General features: G+C 39.3%; 1 protein-coding gene across 2 annotated transcripts; it reads right to left on the bottom strand.

Moving 5' to 3' along the window:
• Positions 1-687: 687 nt before the first annotated feature.
• Positions 688-14,398, bottom strand: prpsap2 (phosphoribosyl pyrophosphate synthetase-associated protein 2). Of its 2 annotated transcripts, none has more exons than XM_003446418.5 (11): positions 14,264-14,398; positions 11,772-11,932; positions 10,438-10,490; positions 6,384-6,450; positions 6,120-6,292; positions 5,863-5,978; positions 4,930-4,985; positions 4,579-4,727; positions 4,416-4,486; positions 2,148-2,294; positions 688-2,080 (listed from the first exon to the last, which is right to left on the bottom strand). In XM_003446418.5, the coding sequence occupies exons 2-11, from the start codon at positions 11,852-11,854 to the stop codon at positions 1,922-1,924; spliced, it is 1,074 nt and encodes a 357-aa protein (XP_003446466.1). In that variant the 5' UTR covers positions 11,855-11,932; positions 14,264-14,398; the 3' UTR covers positions 688-1,921. The 2 variants fall into 2 exon arrangements, with proteins under 2 accessions (XP_003446466.1, XP_005468609.1); XM_005468552.3 differs by having other exon boundaries at positions 14,252-14,389.
• Between the last annotated feature and the right edge of the window lie 2,777 nt (positions 14,399-17,175).

Consider the following 17,175-nt stretch of genomic DNA (forward strand, 5'->3'; position numbering starts at 1 on the left):
ATCCACTTTGACCTCTTCCCTACTTATTTCCTGTTCAAAGACAAAGTCACATCTACGATGTAGACATCAGACACAGCGATTTTCCATTTTTCTGATCATGCTCGACTTAACTCATTCAAGCTGAGTACCTTTATTAGAATTAAAATTTTGAGTGATATAAAGTTTGCTTTCCTATCTACTAATATTATTTTATTATTACATTAATACAGCACAAGGTTCAGCTAGCTTTGCACAGAAATAGCTGGTAGAAAGTCTTCCAAAGAGCCGCTTTGGGGACATTTCAGAGCCCGAACCTTTTCACTTTTACTTGGTTGAATCAGTACTTCAGCTTTTACTGGACTATTTTTAACACTAGTATCTGTACTTCTACTTAAGTACAGAATGTCTGTACTTTTGCCACCTTTGTACCAAAGTCAGTTCTTCATCTTTACTAAACATTCAAAGTATTTAAAGTTCACAGTATCGTACAAACCGATGGGTGACATCATCAATATTCCTTTAAATACAGTACATGATTACATTAAACAGATATTTCAATAATATGTCTGGACTCATCCAGTCCACTTCAATAAAACCGAGTAATGATATTAAGAGTAATATTACTACATTAATATGGAAACAGCATTTCATGCTTTCAAGCAAACATGGTCCCAGTTATGAAGCTACAAACCACCACAGCAGAAGACATTTTCCTTTCATAGGTTCTCTTTATTCATATTAAATCCAGAAAATAAATACAAAACATTTCGGGAGCATCTGATAAAGTGACAAAGACCCGCTTCAGTCAAGGTTTGCTAGTCAGAAAAATGTACTTTTCCTGTTTTAGCCACAGTTTGGAGCTTTATTTAAACTTGGACAATGTGTTGAAGCAAACTTCATCAGTCTCCTTCACAGGGATCTAACAATGGAAGATTTCCAGTTTATTAAGAACAACCTCAAACTTCTAACCAGAGACTGACTGTACTTTAAATCTGGAACTGGAGCGTCAGTTTTAACCATCTAGAGCCCTCCTCAGCCTGGGAGTGTTTATTTGTGACACGAAAAAATATTCAACACTAAGTATTGAGATGATGGCACATTTATATGGATGACTTACAGGTAAACTGTCATTAAATGGAACATCCAATTATCAAGATCCAAAGACTTCCTGTTAAACCCAGCTCAATATTAGCATTTAGTAGATTTGACACCAGATTAACATCTAAACACTATGGCATCCACTCAGACGTATGGCTGCTGGGACGAGTCGAAATGAGCTGTGTTAGTTGCACATTCGGACACCACAGAAATAATCAAACACAGATTTGGATTTGAACATGCACAACATGTGGTCGTTAGCTGTGAAGCTGTATATTCCAGAGTTGCTAACGAGGGCGAGGTGTAAAAGAGCAGCGAAGGCCTGTGTGTTGTGTCCTGTGGAAGGCACTGACATTATCAGTACAATCTCCTTTACTAATAACATCAGACACATTCAGCGCTAACAAATGAGTACTAACATGAGCTGATTTAACCTCGACATCATTTCTATGGGGGAAAAGATACAAGACAGGGTTAACTACAAAAGTACTGAGGCGTGTGGAGCGCAGCCACTGGAGAGCTCGGCAGTAATCCCTTAATGTCCACTGAGGACACTAATCAGAGTGTGTGTGTGTGTGTGTTTGGTCAAAGCTATGAACAAAACTAGGTGTGCTTAGATATGTATGTATGTATGAGAGTGTGTGTTGAGTCACCACATCCTTCAGCTGCAATCAAAGAACAGGTTAGCATTCATATTCGTATGTTATGATAGAGGTAGCACTTCAGTGTGCCGACTACGCTCATCATTCATCTCTATGTATCAGGAGAGGATTGAGAAGGCAAATGGTGTGTGTGTGTGTGTGTGTGTGTGTGTGTGTGTGTGTGTGTGTGAGACACAGGTTATTCAGTCGTCCACTCCTATGTTGCGGAACAGATAGGACATGGACTCTCCGTTGTGGATGCGGCGGATAGCCTCTGACAGGATCATGCTGATGTCCACTGTCTTGATCTTCGGACACTGGAGCTTCTGGAGCTCGTGGGGAATCGTGTTGGTCACCACCACCTGGAGACAATGACAGACGTGAGGAGGCGGCGGCAATGCTGACGGAAGCATAAGAACGACAACTCACCTCATCGATGGCCGACTCCTCTATGAACCTGGGGGCCTCTGAGGAGAGGAGGCCGTGTGTCGCCATGACAAAAATCTTGTAGGCCCCTCTTTCCTTCAGCGTCTCCGCTGCTGCCACGAAGCTGTCCACGTCATCGATGATGTCATCCTGGGGACAAACGGGCATCGTTTTAAACGTGCTGAGGACAGTCCGCCCCACCGAACCTTTTTTCAGTGTTCCTGATCCAGCTCAGTAATTTTGCTTAGCTTACCATCCTCTCTCAGTTCTTCCCATACGGATGTTGAACTTTTATTTTTATGTTAACATCATTGGTAATTTGTTCAGGACACTTACATTCAGTAAATCTTCTAGTGCTCCAATTAATGATCAGTTTTAGAATCAACTGATTTGCACACTCACACCCATCCAGAACTGCAGTTTACTGAAATGTGACAAAGAAAAGAATCAAATTCTCAGACTGAACGTTTTCCACCTTGGACGCCTACTGCAGGTAAAGCTTGTTTCTCTTTTCCGAACTGAGCGGTTTCTCTCATACTTCAGGCCTGCTTATAGAACAAAATGTCTGAGTCTGCGTCAGAAGTTAGCGACTACGCAGCTTACTGGGCCAGATCTGTACTATACCAAGGTTTCAGGACACAGAGGAGGTCGCCAACGTGGGATTATTTTCCACATTACTCAAAACCATTGCTCCTTTTCTGACTGAGTGACAGTCGACCCACATTCAGACAGTTCAGGGCAAAAGATGCAGCGCTGTTGCCATCAGTGGAGCGTTCCTGCTAAACCCAAAGTTTTTGCACATATAAAAACTATGCAATGAGGTAAAATTTTATTTTATTCTATTCTGTACAGTTGTGTACTGTATTTATTCTTATTTTATTTTATTCTAATTTTTGCTTCATAACTTTTGCACTGTCCACTTCCTGCTGTGACAAAACAAATTTCCCACGTGTGGGACTAATAAAGGTTATCTTATCTTATCTTAAAAAGACAAATCCACATTTAGACGAGTTGAAATATTGCAACTTTGTCACAAAATTTCCCTTCACACTGTGTCGTGAAAACACCTCAGCTGGGACTGTCCCACAGACTGTGGACACTCTCCTGATGCCAACTTACTGACACTATTAGAACAGGTCGAGATGTACGGTCCAACTTCGACAGGACAATAATGAAAGGCTTGAAGAAAAGTAAGCAAAATCATAAGATTTAATGTTACGTTAAGAAAATATGTTACTGTAACAGCTGTGTCCAGCTATCTCCTCTTTGTCCTGCTAGTCTTTAGAGGCCAATTTCAACTGAATTCAACTTCATGTTTGTATGAAAGACCTGTGAGTGAGTGAGCTGGCACTCCAACAATCACAAATAGAAATATATTCTGTGAGGGAAACATGGAGGCTGTCCCACCTCTGCCCCGAGAGATCTAACCAACAGCCACACAAGGACAGGATCAGCATTGTGTGCTGCAGCACTGACGCATGCATGACAGTTTAAAACATACATATATATATATAAATATGTAAGGAAAAAATGGAGGTAACTGTACTTGGCTAACTGTATTCATAGCATGAGTTATCAGGGTATTTGTTGAGTGCTGGTAAACAGAGACACAGATTAAAAGTAGCCATTAGTGAAGCTGTATAATGTGTGTAACAGAGATCAACATGCTTTTAAACTTTAGGGCAAAGTCACCATTCAAGTGTGTTTGAGTGTGTTTTCTAATCACTTTTGACTAATAAATCTATAAGTGACACACTTTCATACTAACTACTGCACTACAAAGACGACTCCTGAGTGGCTAGACTCGTCTCACAGTTCCCGCTCCCCCTTTATGAAAACAAGATGGCTTTACTGCTAATGGTAACGCTGTGCTTACATCTAATGCTGGTTCACCTCAAAAAGGATTCAGTGAGTGAAATGCAGGGTGGATTTCATTTTGAAGTAATTAAAGGATATTGACTTTTTTCCTCACAACAGTTCATGCTGATCATGTTCGTGTTTGTTTGGGGCTTTTTTTTATTCTGTTAATTAATTGCAGGGAGCAGCCACCACGAGTTGTCAGGAAGCTCACAGCTACATCTTCTCAGCAAACTATTAACTTTCACTGTTACTGTGAACTCATTATGGCTGCAGTTACCGCCGACCGATTTCTCAAAGTGTTGGCTCAGTTTACTGCAGCCACTTTCACTCACACGCATTTTCAAGTGGGTAGAATTGAGATATTTTCTACATTGACACCCCAAATTTCGGAAACTGTGCGTCGTCTCTCACCACTATGATGGCGATGCGTCCTCCGACGTCTCCTACCACAGTGATGGGGGGCTTCTCTTTAGGGATCAACACTGGAAAGGAACACAGACAGTGAGTCCTGCTGTGATTCATACGGGGTGCACAAAGTCCTGTGTGTGATGAGTTCTTTGCTAGTGTGCATTACATGGTATCTCCATGCTGGGGTGAATGGCTCCGGTGGTCTTGACGGTGGGTGGGGAATGTCGGCCGTCTACTTGGTCTGATTCGGCGTCCTGAGCTTCTCCGTGGATCACAGCGATACCCAGACGCAGCCGCTCTGCGAACGACTGAGCCCTGCGCACACAAAGTCAGCAGTGCTTCATAACTTACTCCAATACAAGATACACAGAAACCAGCCTGAACTCGTGTCCACACTGTGACAAAAATTAAAAAGCACTGCAAAAAGAAAGTGAGTGAGGCATCAACCTGGCCTCATCAGGAATGTTAACACAGATAAAGGTGACTTCGCAAATACAGACGAGAGAAGACGAGCTACCTTTTGGCAGAAGCTGGCGACTTAGCAACAATCACAGCGTTTCGGTAGTCGGGGATCTGAGGGGGGTGAAGACACAACACTGGGGTCAGATTTACATACGGTTAAGCACACAATAGCTTACCCAATCAGAAACCAGCAACAAGCAAGAATGTCAAGCTTCTTTGTTTCTCTATGTGTTGAAGGGGAATTAATTACAATATATATTTATATCCAAGTGTTAGCAGGTTTGCCTGGATAGATAGTTTGGAAATCCTGCATTATTTAGCAGGTGTGTACTGCAGGTTACAGATTCCTAAATTTAAAATACATCCTAAATAATAATCCCAGTATAAAAATGGACAAATTGAAAACTGATCTGTTTAAAGAAAGTTCAAAACAAGTTTCTTTTTTTGTATAAAGTGACCTTTGTCCATGTGCTACTTCCAGCAGAAGTGATGCTGTTTCCTTCAGGTGTGATGGTGCTCTGCAATATTAGACTGGACCTGGTGGCTTTGGACCCTGTTCCCATTTACTAAACTGAATTTTGTATGTAACAGCAGGCAGATAGCCCCTGACGTAAGCAAAATTGCCTTTCTTATATAAACACTGTAACTGCGGTGGATGCTAATGCTAAACGTGGTGCAAGTGTCAAAAAACGATGTCAGGAAAATACAGCTAATCCCTTCAGACTGGCTTTTGTTTACGAATGAAGTCAGTAAGGAAAACATGGCCATCTCGGGCACAGAAGCCCCTCCCACCTGCTGTTCAAACTTTCTGTTTTTGAGTCAGGCCAATCAGAAGTAAGCTTAAAGGGAGAGGAGCTAAAATGACACACAGATGATGAACTAATGTAGAAAAGTATCAAAAAAGTATCAAATTTTTTAAACTTGAGACTAGAAAACATAAAAATGACAAATGATATGTGTGTGTGTCATATCTGTATTGATAAACAACCTCTTCCTGGATATATTGCAGCAGAAACGGGGAGGCTCTCAAATTGTCCACTGGGATGTTGAAGAAGCCTTGAATCTCTTTCTGATGGAGGTCCATGGTGATCAGGTGGGTGAGGCCTACACAAACATGGTCATGTTAGCTTGTAATATGTCTGTGGTTTCTACAGATTATGCATTTGAAATACTACGATATGTGACATTGAATAGAAGTGTCCTGTCTTCTTCTTGAGTGCTTTAAAGGGATTCCCACAGACTCACCAGCTTTACACATCATTGAGGCAACAAGCTTGGACACGATGGAGCCCCTCTTCCTCATCTTACACTGCTTGCTGTAGGGGAAGTAGGGGAGGACGCCCGTGATGCTTTTGGCGCAGGACGTCCTGCATGCGTACACCATGATCAGCATCTCCATTATGGTGGTGTTCACGTCCCTGAAGTACAGAGAGACGAGCCGGGCGGGATTACGTGTGAGTGGCATGTTTCTGGGGAAACATCCAAATAAATATTTGTCTTCTCTCTTACTTTGACATCGTTTGGATGACAAAGACATCTTTGCCTCGCACCGACTCTTGGATCTGTACCCGCGTTTCTATGGAAACAAAAAGCGGATGTGAGAAGGAAGGGGAGAGAGAGAGAGAATGTGCGCGCACACAAACATACACGCCCCGTAACAAAGCCTACAAAAGCCTGTCAGCTCCATTACCACCACCACCTCCACCCTCACTGTCCTAAATCGTAGACAGTAGCATTCCAAAAATGTGCCTCCCACAGAAAAACAGATTAGAAAACAAAATACTTTCTAAGCTGAGCCAAATGTCCAGCAAACACAAAGAGACGAAACAGGGAGAATCGTCCACAAACGCCAGTGTTTTTAGAGTTTGGTTACTCAAACAAGCTGAGCTGCACACAAATCAAACGAATCATGGCGTGGAATTTACATCTTACCACCTCGGCTGCTACGAAAAGCACGATTTCCCCTCCATTTCCCTGCCACACTAAATACTTTAACTTCTTCCACAATTGTGTGCCAACAGCTCCAAGCAGCAGCTACTCAAAAATAATACTTTGGAATCAATGAAACCACTGAAGCAGCAACTTCCTCTTCAAACCAGGAGTGATCATGAGGCATGAAGGACGTTTTACTTTTACTAGAATCACATTTAACCAGAACAGTCGACCCTCTACTGACCATTAGGGGGGAAAAAGCATGTTTAACACACTTTTGCTTTAGTTCCAGACCTGAGAGCTACCTCCACCTTTTATATACAGACTGGGTCTGTTCCTGATGACCAACTGATCAGTCATTTTAAGAAGGAAAAAAAAAGAGTAGTTGACTAATCTAAAAGTAAGAAAAACATTCTAAAGAGAGCACAAACTAATGGGAATGAGGTTAAAGGCTGGTCATAGAAATTCCTTTTACCTTCCATTCATTGTAGGAGCTGATGAGCCAGGGCAGCAACAACTCATGAGTCACATATATCCCTAATACAGACTAAGAAAGAAACACAACCCCTCTGGACATGTTAAACCACTAAACCGTTAAATCTCCAGCCGTTACTGTTACTACAGTGTCAGTCGCAGGACATTTTAGTATTAGCTGTACCGCCTGTTCATCCCGAACTGAGAAAAAACTGGACTTAAATACTCCGAGTATAAATGGAACAAGCTACAATATTTTAAGGCTGTATTTGTCTGTCTGCAACTACTCGTGTTCTCTTAATTTGTTATGTATAAGGTGTCATTTTAATGTGTAGCAGTCCATCTCAATGTTTGTACTTCGTGTTTTAATTTAAAAACACACAGGTCTCAATGACACGATCAGGTAAAAAAAAATGCAACGTGTTTTAATATTAGATCAATATATTAGTGTAAATTGAGTAAATATGGTAATTTAAGATTGTGGAATTTGCATTTTTAATATGCCCATGATGCACAGTGGGCGTAGCTTGTTTCTTTTTCTTGTTTTTTTATTTATCATTATTATTATTATTAGAAGAAGAAACTAACATAGTAAAGTAGCTACAGATTGTTATTTACAAAGAAGCAATTATATCCTAATGCTGCACTAAAAAGCTTGTAAATGGGTTTGCCTGTGTTTTTTCTCTTCATTGTAAGATCACTACAGACATGCTGTACAGTAGCAGCATAGACCACTGCAGGTCATCGACAGCAGTAATGCCAACAGTACAGCCCTTTGCCCTCAGATATGCAATATATCTCCCTCCATAAATTCAACGCCATGCATTTATGGAGGGAGGTGCACAGGATGAGTGGTGTCACGTTCTAAACAGCCGTATTTCTCATTATGGTTCAACCCTTCTATCTGTGTTGGGAAAAACTGTTTACTGGAAACAATGGCTTACAAAGGGGAAACACAGTACAGGTGATTTATGTACAGAACTCATGGTTAGAACGAGAAGAAAATGTGTTCATAAGATGGTACACAGATTTTACTTTACTGCATCAAGGTTTCATAGAATGGGTCTACTTACCAATAATAATAAATACAACACATAGGACAGTGTCACTGAGACTATGCCTATTGGGGGACCAACAGTAATACCTAATATTTCAAAACACCAGAGTACAGTGATACAGGTACAAGACTGACTGCAATTCATGCTGAAAACAGTGTCATATGAACTTATGCTGGCCAGGCTAAATACTGATACTGAAAACTCTCTCTTGCAACACAGGCACAACCTGATGTCATGAAGGAACGCAGAGTCTGAGAAACACTTTTTTTTGTTTGTCACAGTTTTGGTTTTTTTCGTTCCCTCTGAGGACATATGTAAAAACAAAGCATTTCTTTTTTGAAGCTTTTATATTATTATTTTGGTATGATAGGTGCTGACCGGGCTGCTGTATGTTGTAAGTTTTGTAATTCATTTGTTTGTTATAAAAACAAAAAGGTTAAATGACATAAAAGTTGAAGCTTGGGGAATAACTTGAGTGATAGATTCAGCTTTTCTTGCTGAGCTGACAACTTGACACAGGGCCACTTTCTTTATTGGTTAGTATTATTATTATTATTATTATTGTTACCTATTATTCTTTTTTATGTCTATTACTTTCTGACTTCTTTCCTTCTGTCGTGTCTCTCTGCTGCTCTGAGCGATACATTTGTAATCGCTGATCTTTTGTTTCTCGTCTTTCGTGTCATTTTTCCTGCATTTTTCCTGCACAACAGTTTTCCTCATTTTTCTGCCTCTCTTCTTAACTGGGATGATGGTCCGAAACACTCAGAACCTTTTTATTTTGTTGTCAAATCCTCTGAATCCATTATCAAACCCATTCCCAAACACCAGTAATGAGAGAAACTGTTTCAGTGGTGAATAATGCGAAATGCTTCGCGTTCTACTGCTTAGAAACATTTAAAAATCAGCACAGTCATGGCCCAGTGCAAGCCCATTGGACAGTTGTGATTTTCTAAGAGGAAATTCATTTGTAACAGGAACAGACTCAGTTGAAACGGTGACCCTGTGCCTAGTTCTGCTGTCTTGAAAGGGGAAATAGAAGTGTTTCAGTTTTTGCTTTAGAAAAATACTCAAGCTCAAGGATGAATTTACGCCTACACTTCTGTGGCATTTTATTAAATGTAGGAGGAGAAAACTTGACAAATACAAGCAGAAACGCTTATATAGTATGTTCCATATAAATTTGTCACTTTTTAAGGGGAAAAAAAAATATTTTTTCAAAAACCAAAATTGTGTGACTTGCAGCTGATTAAGGAAGTTTTTGTACAAGTTCTGTACAAAAATCAAAGAATTCTGTTGCTAAACGTGTGAGATATTAAATAGAGAATGGCAGTACTAACTCTTGGGTGGGTGAGAAGGATTGAATAATACTAATAAAAACATTTTTTTAAGTCACGACACTACATATCATACACTTTGCAACAGACTTCAAAGAACTCAAAGAACATGAAGCTTTAACTTTCAAGTTAAGGTAACATTTAACACTTAACCTGATGACAAACACAGTGAGACTCTACTAGAAATCATTTATCAGTTTGGAATTTACACCATCTCGTCTGCTTTAGTTTGGATGAGGTTTTTGTGATGGAGCCAAGACGGCACCAAAAGGCTGAAAGCTTCATGTATTTGGAATTACAGCTGCAACTAACAGCACTCCCCATAACTTATTACTCTGCCATATATTTTTATTTAGGTTATTGTTGTCCATCACAAAATGTCCACTGCCCATTTTTATTTGGGTCATCTAAATGTCAAAAGCCCAGAGAGATTTTAGCTTGAAAATGACATTTTTTCCAAAACAGTTGCAGATATAATTTTTGTTAATCGACAAAGCTCAACTACATATAATATTCTTTTTTATGCAGATGATACAATAGTTTACAACTCTTCTATGACTCCATGTATCACCTTGTACTCTGCCTTTAAAGAGTTTTTCATTGGAACCTCATTATCAGCATTCATTATTCCCAGACATATTTCCACCTACAATATTTTCATTTTAGCTTTTTTCTAGCTGCTACAGCAAACTTTAAACTAGGAAGACACAAAATTATTGTTTTTTAAAGAATCTTGCAAGATGTATTATTATATGAGCTTACCTCTGTTAGCTTCCTGGTACACCTGCACCTTGCCAAGCTCCACCCCTAAACGCCTGAGAAAGAAAATGACAAAACAAGAGTAATTAAGTTTGTTTAAACTTGAAACAAAAAAGGAATTTAAAAAAAAACACAACCAAATATATGTATAACATTAAAAATGTACTATTGATTTGGAAATGTAATGAAAAGCAGTGTTTACATCCTCTCTCATGCACAGTGAGCTATTTAGTGTCCACTGAACCAAGCCAAACACTGTTTGTTCTATAAACACATGCAGACTCAAATGTCCTTGTGCAGTCGAGGTTTGGACTGTGTGCATTTAAAGTAAGTTTGGAGTTTAGGAATGTTCGGTTTACACATAACATGATGAAACACTAACAAAGCAACCACACATGTTCTGTTAAAATGAGGCTACACATCCTTTATCCATTATTATTTTAGCGCTGCAGAAAGCTGTCTTTTGAGTCTTTCATCTCCCTTTTAATTATAAAACTTTTCCTTTTTTAAAGGCTTATGCAATGATGGGAGTTAAATGTATTTGATGAGCTGGTGACAGGGAAGGTGGGCAGGACAATCATCCTGTTGTTTTGGATAGGTGGCTAAAAACAGAAAAGACTGCACAGAAGTACTGCACATGTAGACTCAGGCTATCAATAAACACACATGTTAAAAAGAAGAAGAATTTAAAGTTCCAGATGAATGTCAAAAATTAGAAATACAAGGTCATCCTTAATAATCATTTATTTTCACAGACAAAATACAGAATGATTCTTGACACTTTGGGACTCGTATATATCACAACACAATTTTTTTAACTGAAGATTCCTGGCAATTTATGCAGACTAGAAAACTGAACATGAACCTCATAAAGAACACACCTGAGTTAAAGAAAGAAACACAATGTGCCGACCTTGATCATTTTCGCTGTTTAAACACGCACTGTGAGAGGGTAAGAGGGGCATGAATAATCTGATACCAAGCTGCAGGAAACTGTCATTGTGAAACCGTTACTGTTGTTAAGTGGTTACATTTTGCTGTGTAATGAATGAATGTCAAGAAGCGTAGCCACACTTTTGACTGCTGGATCTGCTCAGCCGTGTTGAAGCCTGCGGGGATGATTTAAACACAGCACATCCAAATTTAGCTTTGAGGAAGCAAGAGCAAAACATGCCTTCTTGACACATGTGCAGTACGTTCAAGAGTTTAAATGCCACTTTTTAACCATATGAGACAAAAGAAAGGAGACTGACTTTCTCCTGGAGGACGTGTATGGGCTTTGACTCTAAAATAATCCGTTTTGCTTTGCGTGTCTGAGTGCATGTCTAAGAACTTACTCTGCAATCCTCTTGCCGAGCTCACGGCTTGAGGGGTGCGAGTTGGCGGTGAAGATGACCAGGCCACCCTTGGTGTGGTTCATGTCTCTGGGGTCTCGGCCGCTGCTCTCCCCACACTCAGGCAGTGGATCCCTGGGCACCCACGCTGCACTGAGCCCTTCCTGTAACAAAAGAGAAGGGCGGTTACTTCCTTTAAAAAAAAAGAAAAAAAAAAGTCCTCTAAAAAATGGAAGCAGGAAACAGATTTGGTTTAGTCCTTAAAGACGTACAGTCAAGATGCCACCTGTTAACCTAATGACTGCAACATCATTTAACACCTCAGTTTAAACCACTGATTATAAGCTTAACATGTAAACTCTTAATAAAATCTAGAAGGAAAATACAAATAAAAAATAAACAGAAAAAATAATGGATTAACTCCTAGATTTAAAACTAAAACCAACACCGGTTAAATTAATCACAAAGGACCGTCGCTTTACTGATGTCAAGTCCAGGAACTGTTTTTTCTTCTAAATGGCTCAGTGGTGACTGCCAGACTTCCCTCTTTTTAAATGATCAGGAACAGTGCTTAGTTTCAATGCATAGCGATCACCACTCCCACAATTGCTGACGTTTGACACTCACTCTGCAAACTAATGTTCACGGATTGAAACAATTTTACGGTAACAGCAACCTCCACCAATGAGAGACAGCACTGTAGGGTTTGTGGTAGAATCCTGTTTTTTCCACGATATCATGAATAAAATGCATTTTTGTTCAAACAAAATTGGCTCTCACAAAGAATGGTGTGCTCCTGCAGAAAGCAGATACCACAGCTTCGCAATGCAAGCCCCGTTTACCCAGTCACACAAAGGTCCTTTTTCTATGCCCGTCTCACATGTGCACACTCACACTCCAGTAGATGCACTAGGAGCAACTCGGGGTTCAATATCTTGCCCAAGGACATTTTGACATGCAGACTGGAATAGAGACTGGTAGACAACAATCTGCTCTACCCTCTGAACCACGGCCGCCCCCCGAGTCGTTAGCCAATGAGCAAGTGCTTTCACAGTCAGACCCATACCGTCTGCTTGGTTTTTGTTGTTGTTTTACAACCAACACTCAACTCAAGAACAGGACTTCAGAAACCAATGGCTGACATCACCGACGTTATGTCCATATTTTATACCAACTATGATCCAAATATATGTAACTCCTGCCAAGTTAAATAATTTCAATAAAAATATACCAAATATGTAAATGTACAGAGTCTAGAAGACTAACATTATGGGACAAAGTAACATTTAATGATTTCAAAATTCTGGTTCCCCAAAACACAATTATTAAAAAAGAAAAAAAAAGAAAAAGACCTAGTGTCACGCTCACTGGATAAAACAATCAATGGCAAACAGCCCAGGAGAATTTTTTTTAAATATGTGGCCAATGTGGTGGCTGCGGCAGCATTTAGGACAGTATATGGTAACCATGCAGTTTTTTGTGTGGATTTTGAATTGATTTAAATTTGAGTATGAGATTACCACGTGTGGAACTGGATCAGGTGGTTTGTTTTTCATTTTATTTGCTTGTCTTTGTTTATGTTAAAATATAATAAATCTATTTTCTTTTTAAGGTAAGAATTAAAACAATAATAATTCCTATCATTTTACTGGCAGACGCTTCAGAAATATTAGCCAATCATAAAAAAGGGAATAAGCTTTTATTATGAGGGGGCATCACTATCCAAATCTACTGAAATGCCACTTTTAGCTTCAAAATTCATACTTCTTTTCACAGTGCCTTACACGTCTGTTCTGCTGAATTAAAATATTTGCATATGTATTAGAAACAAAAAATGCCATAGTTTGGAGTATATGCAGCAGGAAAGGCTTTTAAATAGATCTGCTTGTGCATGCATATTACAACTGTAGAACAATAGAGAAAGCAAAAGACTGGGAAACAATGAAGTGTCATTAGAAGCCCAAATGTATGCGACCTTTCTATTAAAGATTTATTTAAAGACAAAATACTGTTTTGAGAGGTGCACGACGTTTAATCAGGTACCTCTATAGCATGTAATAGGTGGTATAAACGGTATAAACAGTCACGACATTAGCTTCCTCGTGTGGCTAAGCTAGTCGGATTTCACAGTGCATGATGCCATTTGTTATTCGGGAATTAATACGTTAAGAAGTCAAGCTGCGTGGTGAAACTGTGTCTGCCATGACTATTATACACAAGAAAGTAGAGGAATAATAGCCAATACAACCCCAGCTACTACCAAAATGTATAGCTGTAACATCATGATCTAGCTTTAGGCTAGCCTGTGTTACCATAAGTACTAACGCGATAGCTCAACACAAATAATCTTGGCAAGCCAAAGCTCCTGAACGCGCGAGTTGATTCTTCATGCGTCGGAAAGCAAGCCTGTCTGTACGGCAGGCAGAAAACACAACCGTATATATATATATTTTTTTAAATCCAATAAATGAAGCAAAACTAACATGACTCCTCACCAGCTTGTGTGTTAGATCCGGTTACAACCTGCAACCAACAGTATTTGATTGTACGAGCCTCCGTCGGGCTCTTTCCAACCTGTTCCCCTCGCTCGAACAGACTGTGAGGTTCGGTTTTGACGGACGTATGACTCAACCAATCAAAGACTAGAAAATTCTAAAGGGTCGGCCTTAGGGTGCATTCAAGTACTCTGAAAAATATTATTTTAAAAACCCGTAGACAAGACGAGTTATTGGAGACAAGCGATTTTTTATCATTAGTCGCCTTGATTGAGTTCCGACAATTACATTTAAAATGCTGAACGGACTACATTTTTCAGCGAGGTTTATTAATATGTTGTATTTCTCCTTCATGTTTATTCGTTAAATCTTATTTCAAATTGCAAACAACTGAGGTTGGCTAATTTTCAGAATTTCCTGAAGATGTTGAACTCAACCTTTAATGCTATCATAGTGACACATGATTTTCAAAACACTGAGCAATGTCAATGGCTCAATGGTCACAAGTGTTTTAGAATGTGATTTGCCCCCCCCCCCCCCCCCCTTTTTTTAGGTCTTTATGATAACTATACACAGGTACAAATTACTGATGAAGTCCATATGCTCATATATTTACTCATATATTAACCACTTTTTTCTACATAAAACTAGGTTTAAAATCCCCAATGCTTTTATCCATCACAGATCTCTGGGAAACATTTGTTTTACCAAGGTGCAAAGACTACCCACTAAAGGCCGGAGGTGTGTGCTCTTGGACCGGCCACTTGAGGGCACTCTGTTTTTATGGAAGCTTCACACGAACACTCCCAGCTCCAGCACATGTTACATGAAGTGACTTTCAAGCTTTAAATAAACGTGATTTCATGATGTAAAACAGTCCTCCTGCTGCCTAATTACAATTACTACATTTCCCCCCTATAATTTAACCCTTATTCATGTGACCCAGACATGTAGATGAGTACAGACAAATCAAATGTAGTTTGAAGATATTTATTTCAGTGGAAAAAAATCTTTGCTAAACTCTTGTTTTTCTCCTTTTTTCTCTGCTTATTGTTGTGAATGTGAATTTCACTAAAGTGTAAAGTGAAAAGTGTCAACACGTGCTCAAAGATATAACAAGAAAGACAGCATCCACTTGTCTGTGAGACAAATGGCTCATGAGTGTCCAGTTCCCTCCTGCGTGTACATATATTGAATCCACTTCTGAAAGCCTCTGCACTTAACAATAACAGGAGATATGCAAATAGAAACAGGGGGGAGGTGCTGCAGGTAAGCACTCTCTAAGTAAGCATCTATATAGCAGGCATTAGCATTAACACGCCTCTGGGGTAGTGGGGTTCTTTTGCATTGACAGAGGCATGTTTATAAATACTCTCCCGGTACCATACGGGCTACTCTTTAGAGTTCTTACATAACTCGCTGGATATGTGGAGGAGGAAGAGAGCAGCATCCAAGTACTGCTCACTGCCCACACACACACACACACACACACACACACACACACACACACAATGGAGAAGAGAGTGAAATAAAAAACGTGGAGGAGGGTGGAGAGGGAAAGAAAACATTAGATTTTGCAGTTGGAAGTCAGGGTCAAATTCTGCAGTGTGTGTTCTCTAATTGTCTTCATGACCACAGCACATGCTGCATGTGCACGAGGTTCTAAGAGTACTTACAGGCAGTTATGATTGAAAAAGGGATTATCCCAAAGATCAACAATGATTTTTGGCAACAAAAGTTTTAACACAAACAGGCCTGATCTTATAGATTTCTTTTCATTAGTTTTGAAGGAGAAGCCTCTGATAGAAAGTAACAGTATAATTAGCCAAGTACTTTACTGAATTACAGCTTCCCGCTGCTTCTAATTTGTTCAAGTATTTCTATGTTTCTGCTGCTTTGCATTTCAACACCACTGTATTTTGGATGACAACACCATTGTTTGAAGGTTATATGTGCGGCTAACAGACGTTGTTAAAGACAAAACTACCCAGCAGCATATTAATAATCAAAGTAACTCTCACCTATAACATCAAATTGATGTACTTCTTAATAAATCAAATGTTATGATAAATTAAACTTCATGCACTTGATTCTAGATAATTGAACTGTATGTCGAAGCTAAATCATTTCAACTACACAAGTACAAGTACTACTTCTACTTAAAGGGTGTAAATACCCATTTCTGTACTTTGCAAAGCAGTTAGGCTGCTCAGTGCAAAGCCAATTTCATGTCACATTTCATATATTTGTATTAGGAAATAAGGAGCTGAAAAATTGAGCCCAGTGTTTTTGTTCACCGGATTTACTTCTCATCAAAGAATCTGAATTCCCGTGCCACCCCAATGAAATCAGTACGTTCTAATCAATAAGTAATTTTTAATTTAATTTACAAGCTTCAGTGGTGTGGCACAGTTTTGGGTTGGTTAGCCTCAGAGCAAGATAATCATGTAGGCGTGAATGTGAGCATAAAAAGTTGACTTCCTCTTTGTGTTGACAGTCTATCCAGGGTGTAACCTGCCTCCTGCCCCATGACAGCTCGGACAGGCTCCACCCCACGATGCTGATTTGGATAAACAGAAGAATATGAATGAATGAATGAATGAATGAATGGATGGATGGATGGAAGATCCTGTAAGCTATGCTAAGCTAAAAAAACTAGCTGGAGGTAGTAAAATCATATTTGTAGTATTTGAGCTAATGCTCATAATGACAATGTTGATAAACATGCCAATGGTTAGTAGATTTAATTTTTACAATCTTACTCCTGCTTTTAACATGTAATCATTGTTTAAAAAGCATCAGTGTGAGACACTCTTATGGCTTTGTAGTAAAAATAAAATTGCTTTGATGGCTTTTCTGAAATTCTTTCAGCTATGAGATATTTAAAAAAGTATTTTCTATATTAAAAGTAG

The sequence above is a fragment of the Oreochromis niloticus genome, linkage group LG4 (assembly GCF_001858045.2).
Source record: "Oreochromis niloticus isolate F11D_XX linkage group LG4, O_niloticus_UMD_NMBU, whole genome shotgun sequence".
Lineage (NCBI taxonomy): Eukaryota > Metazoa > Chordata > Actinopteri > Cichliformes > Cichlidae > Oreochromis > Oreochromis niloticus.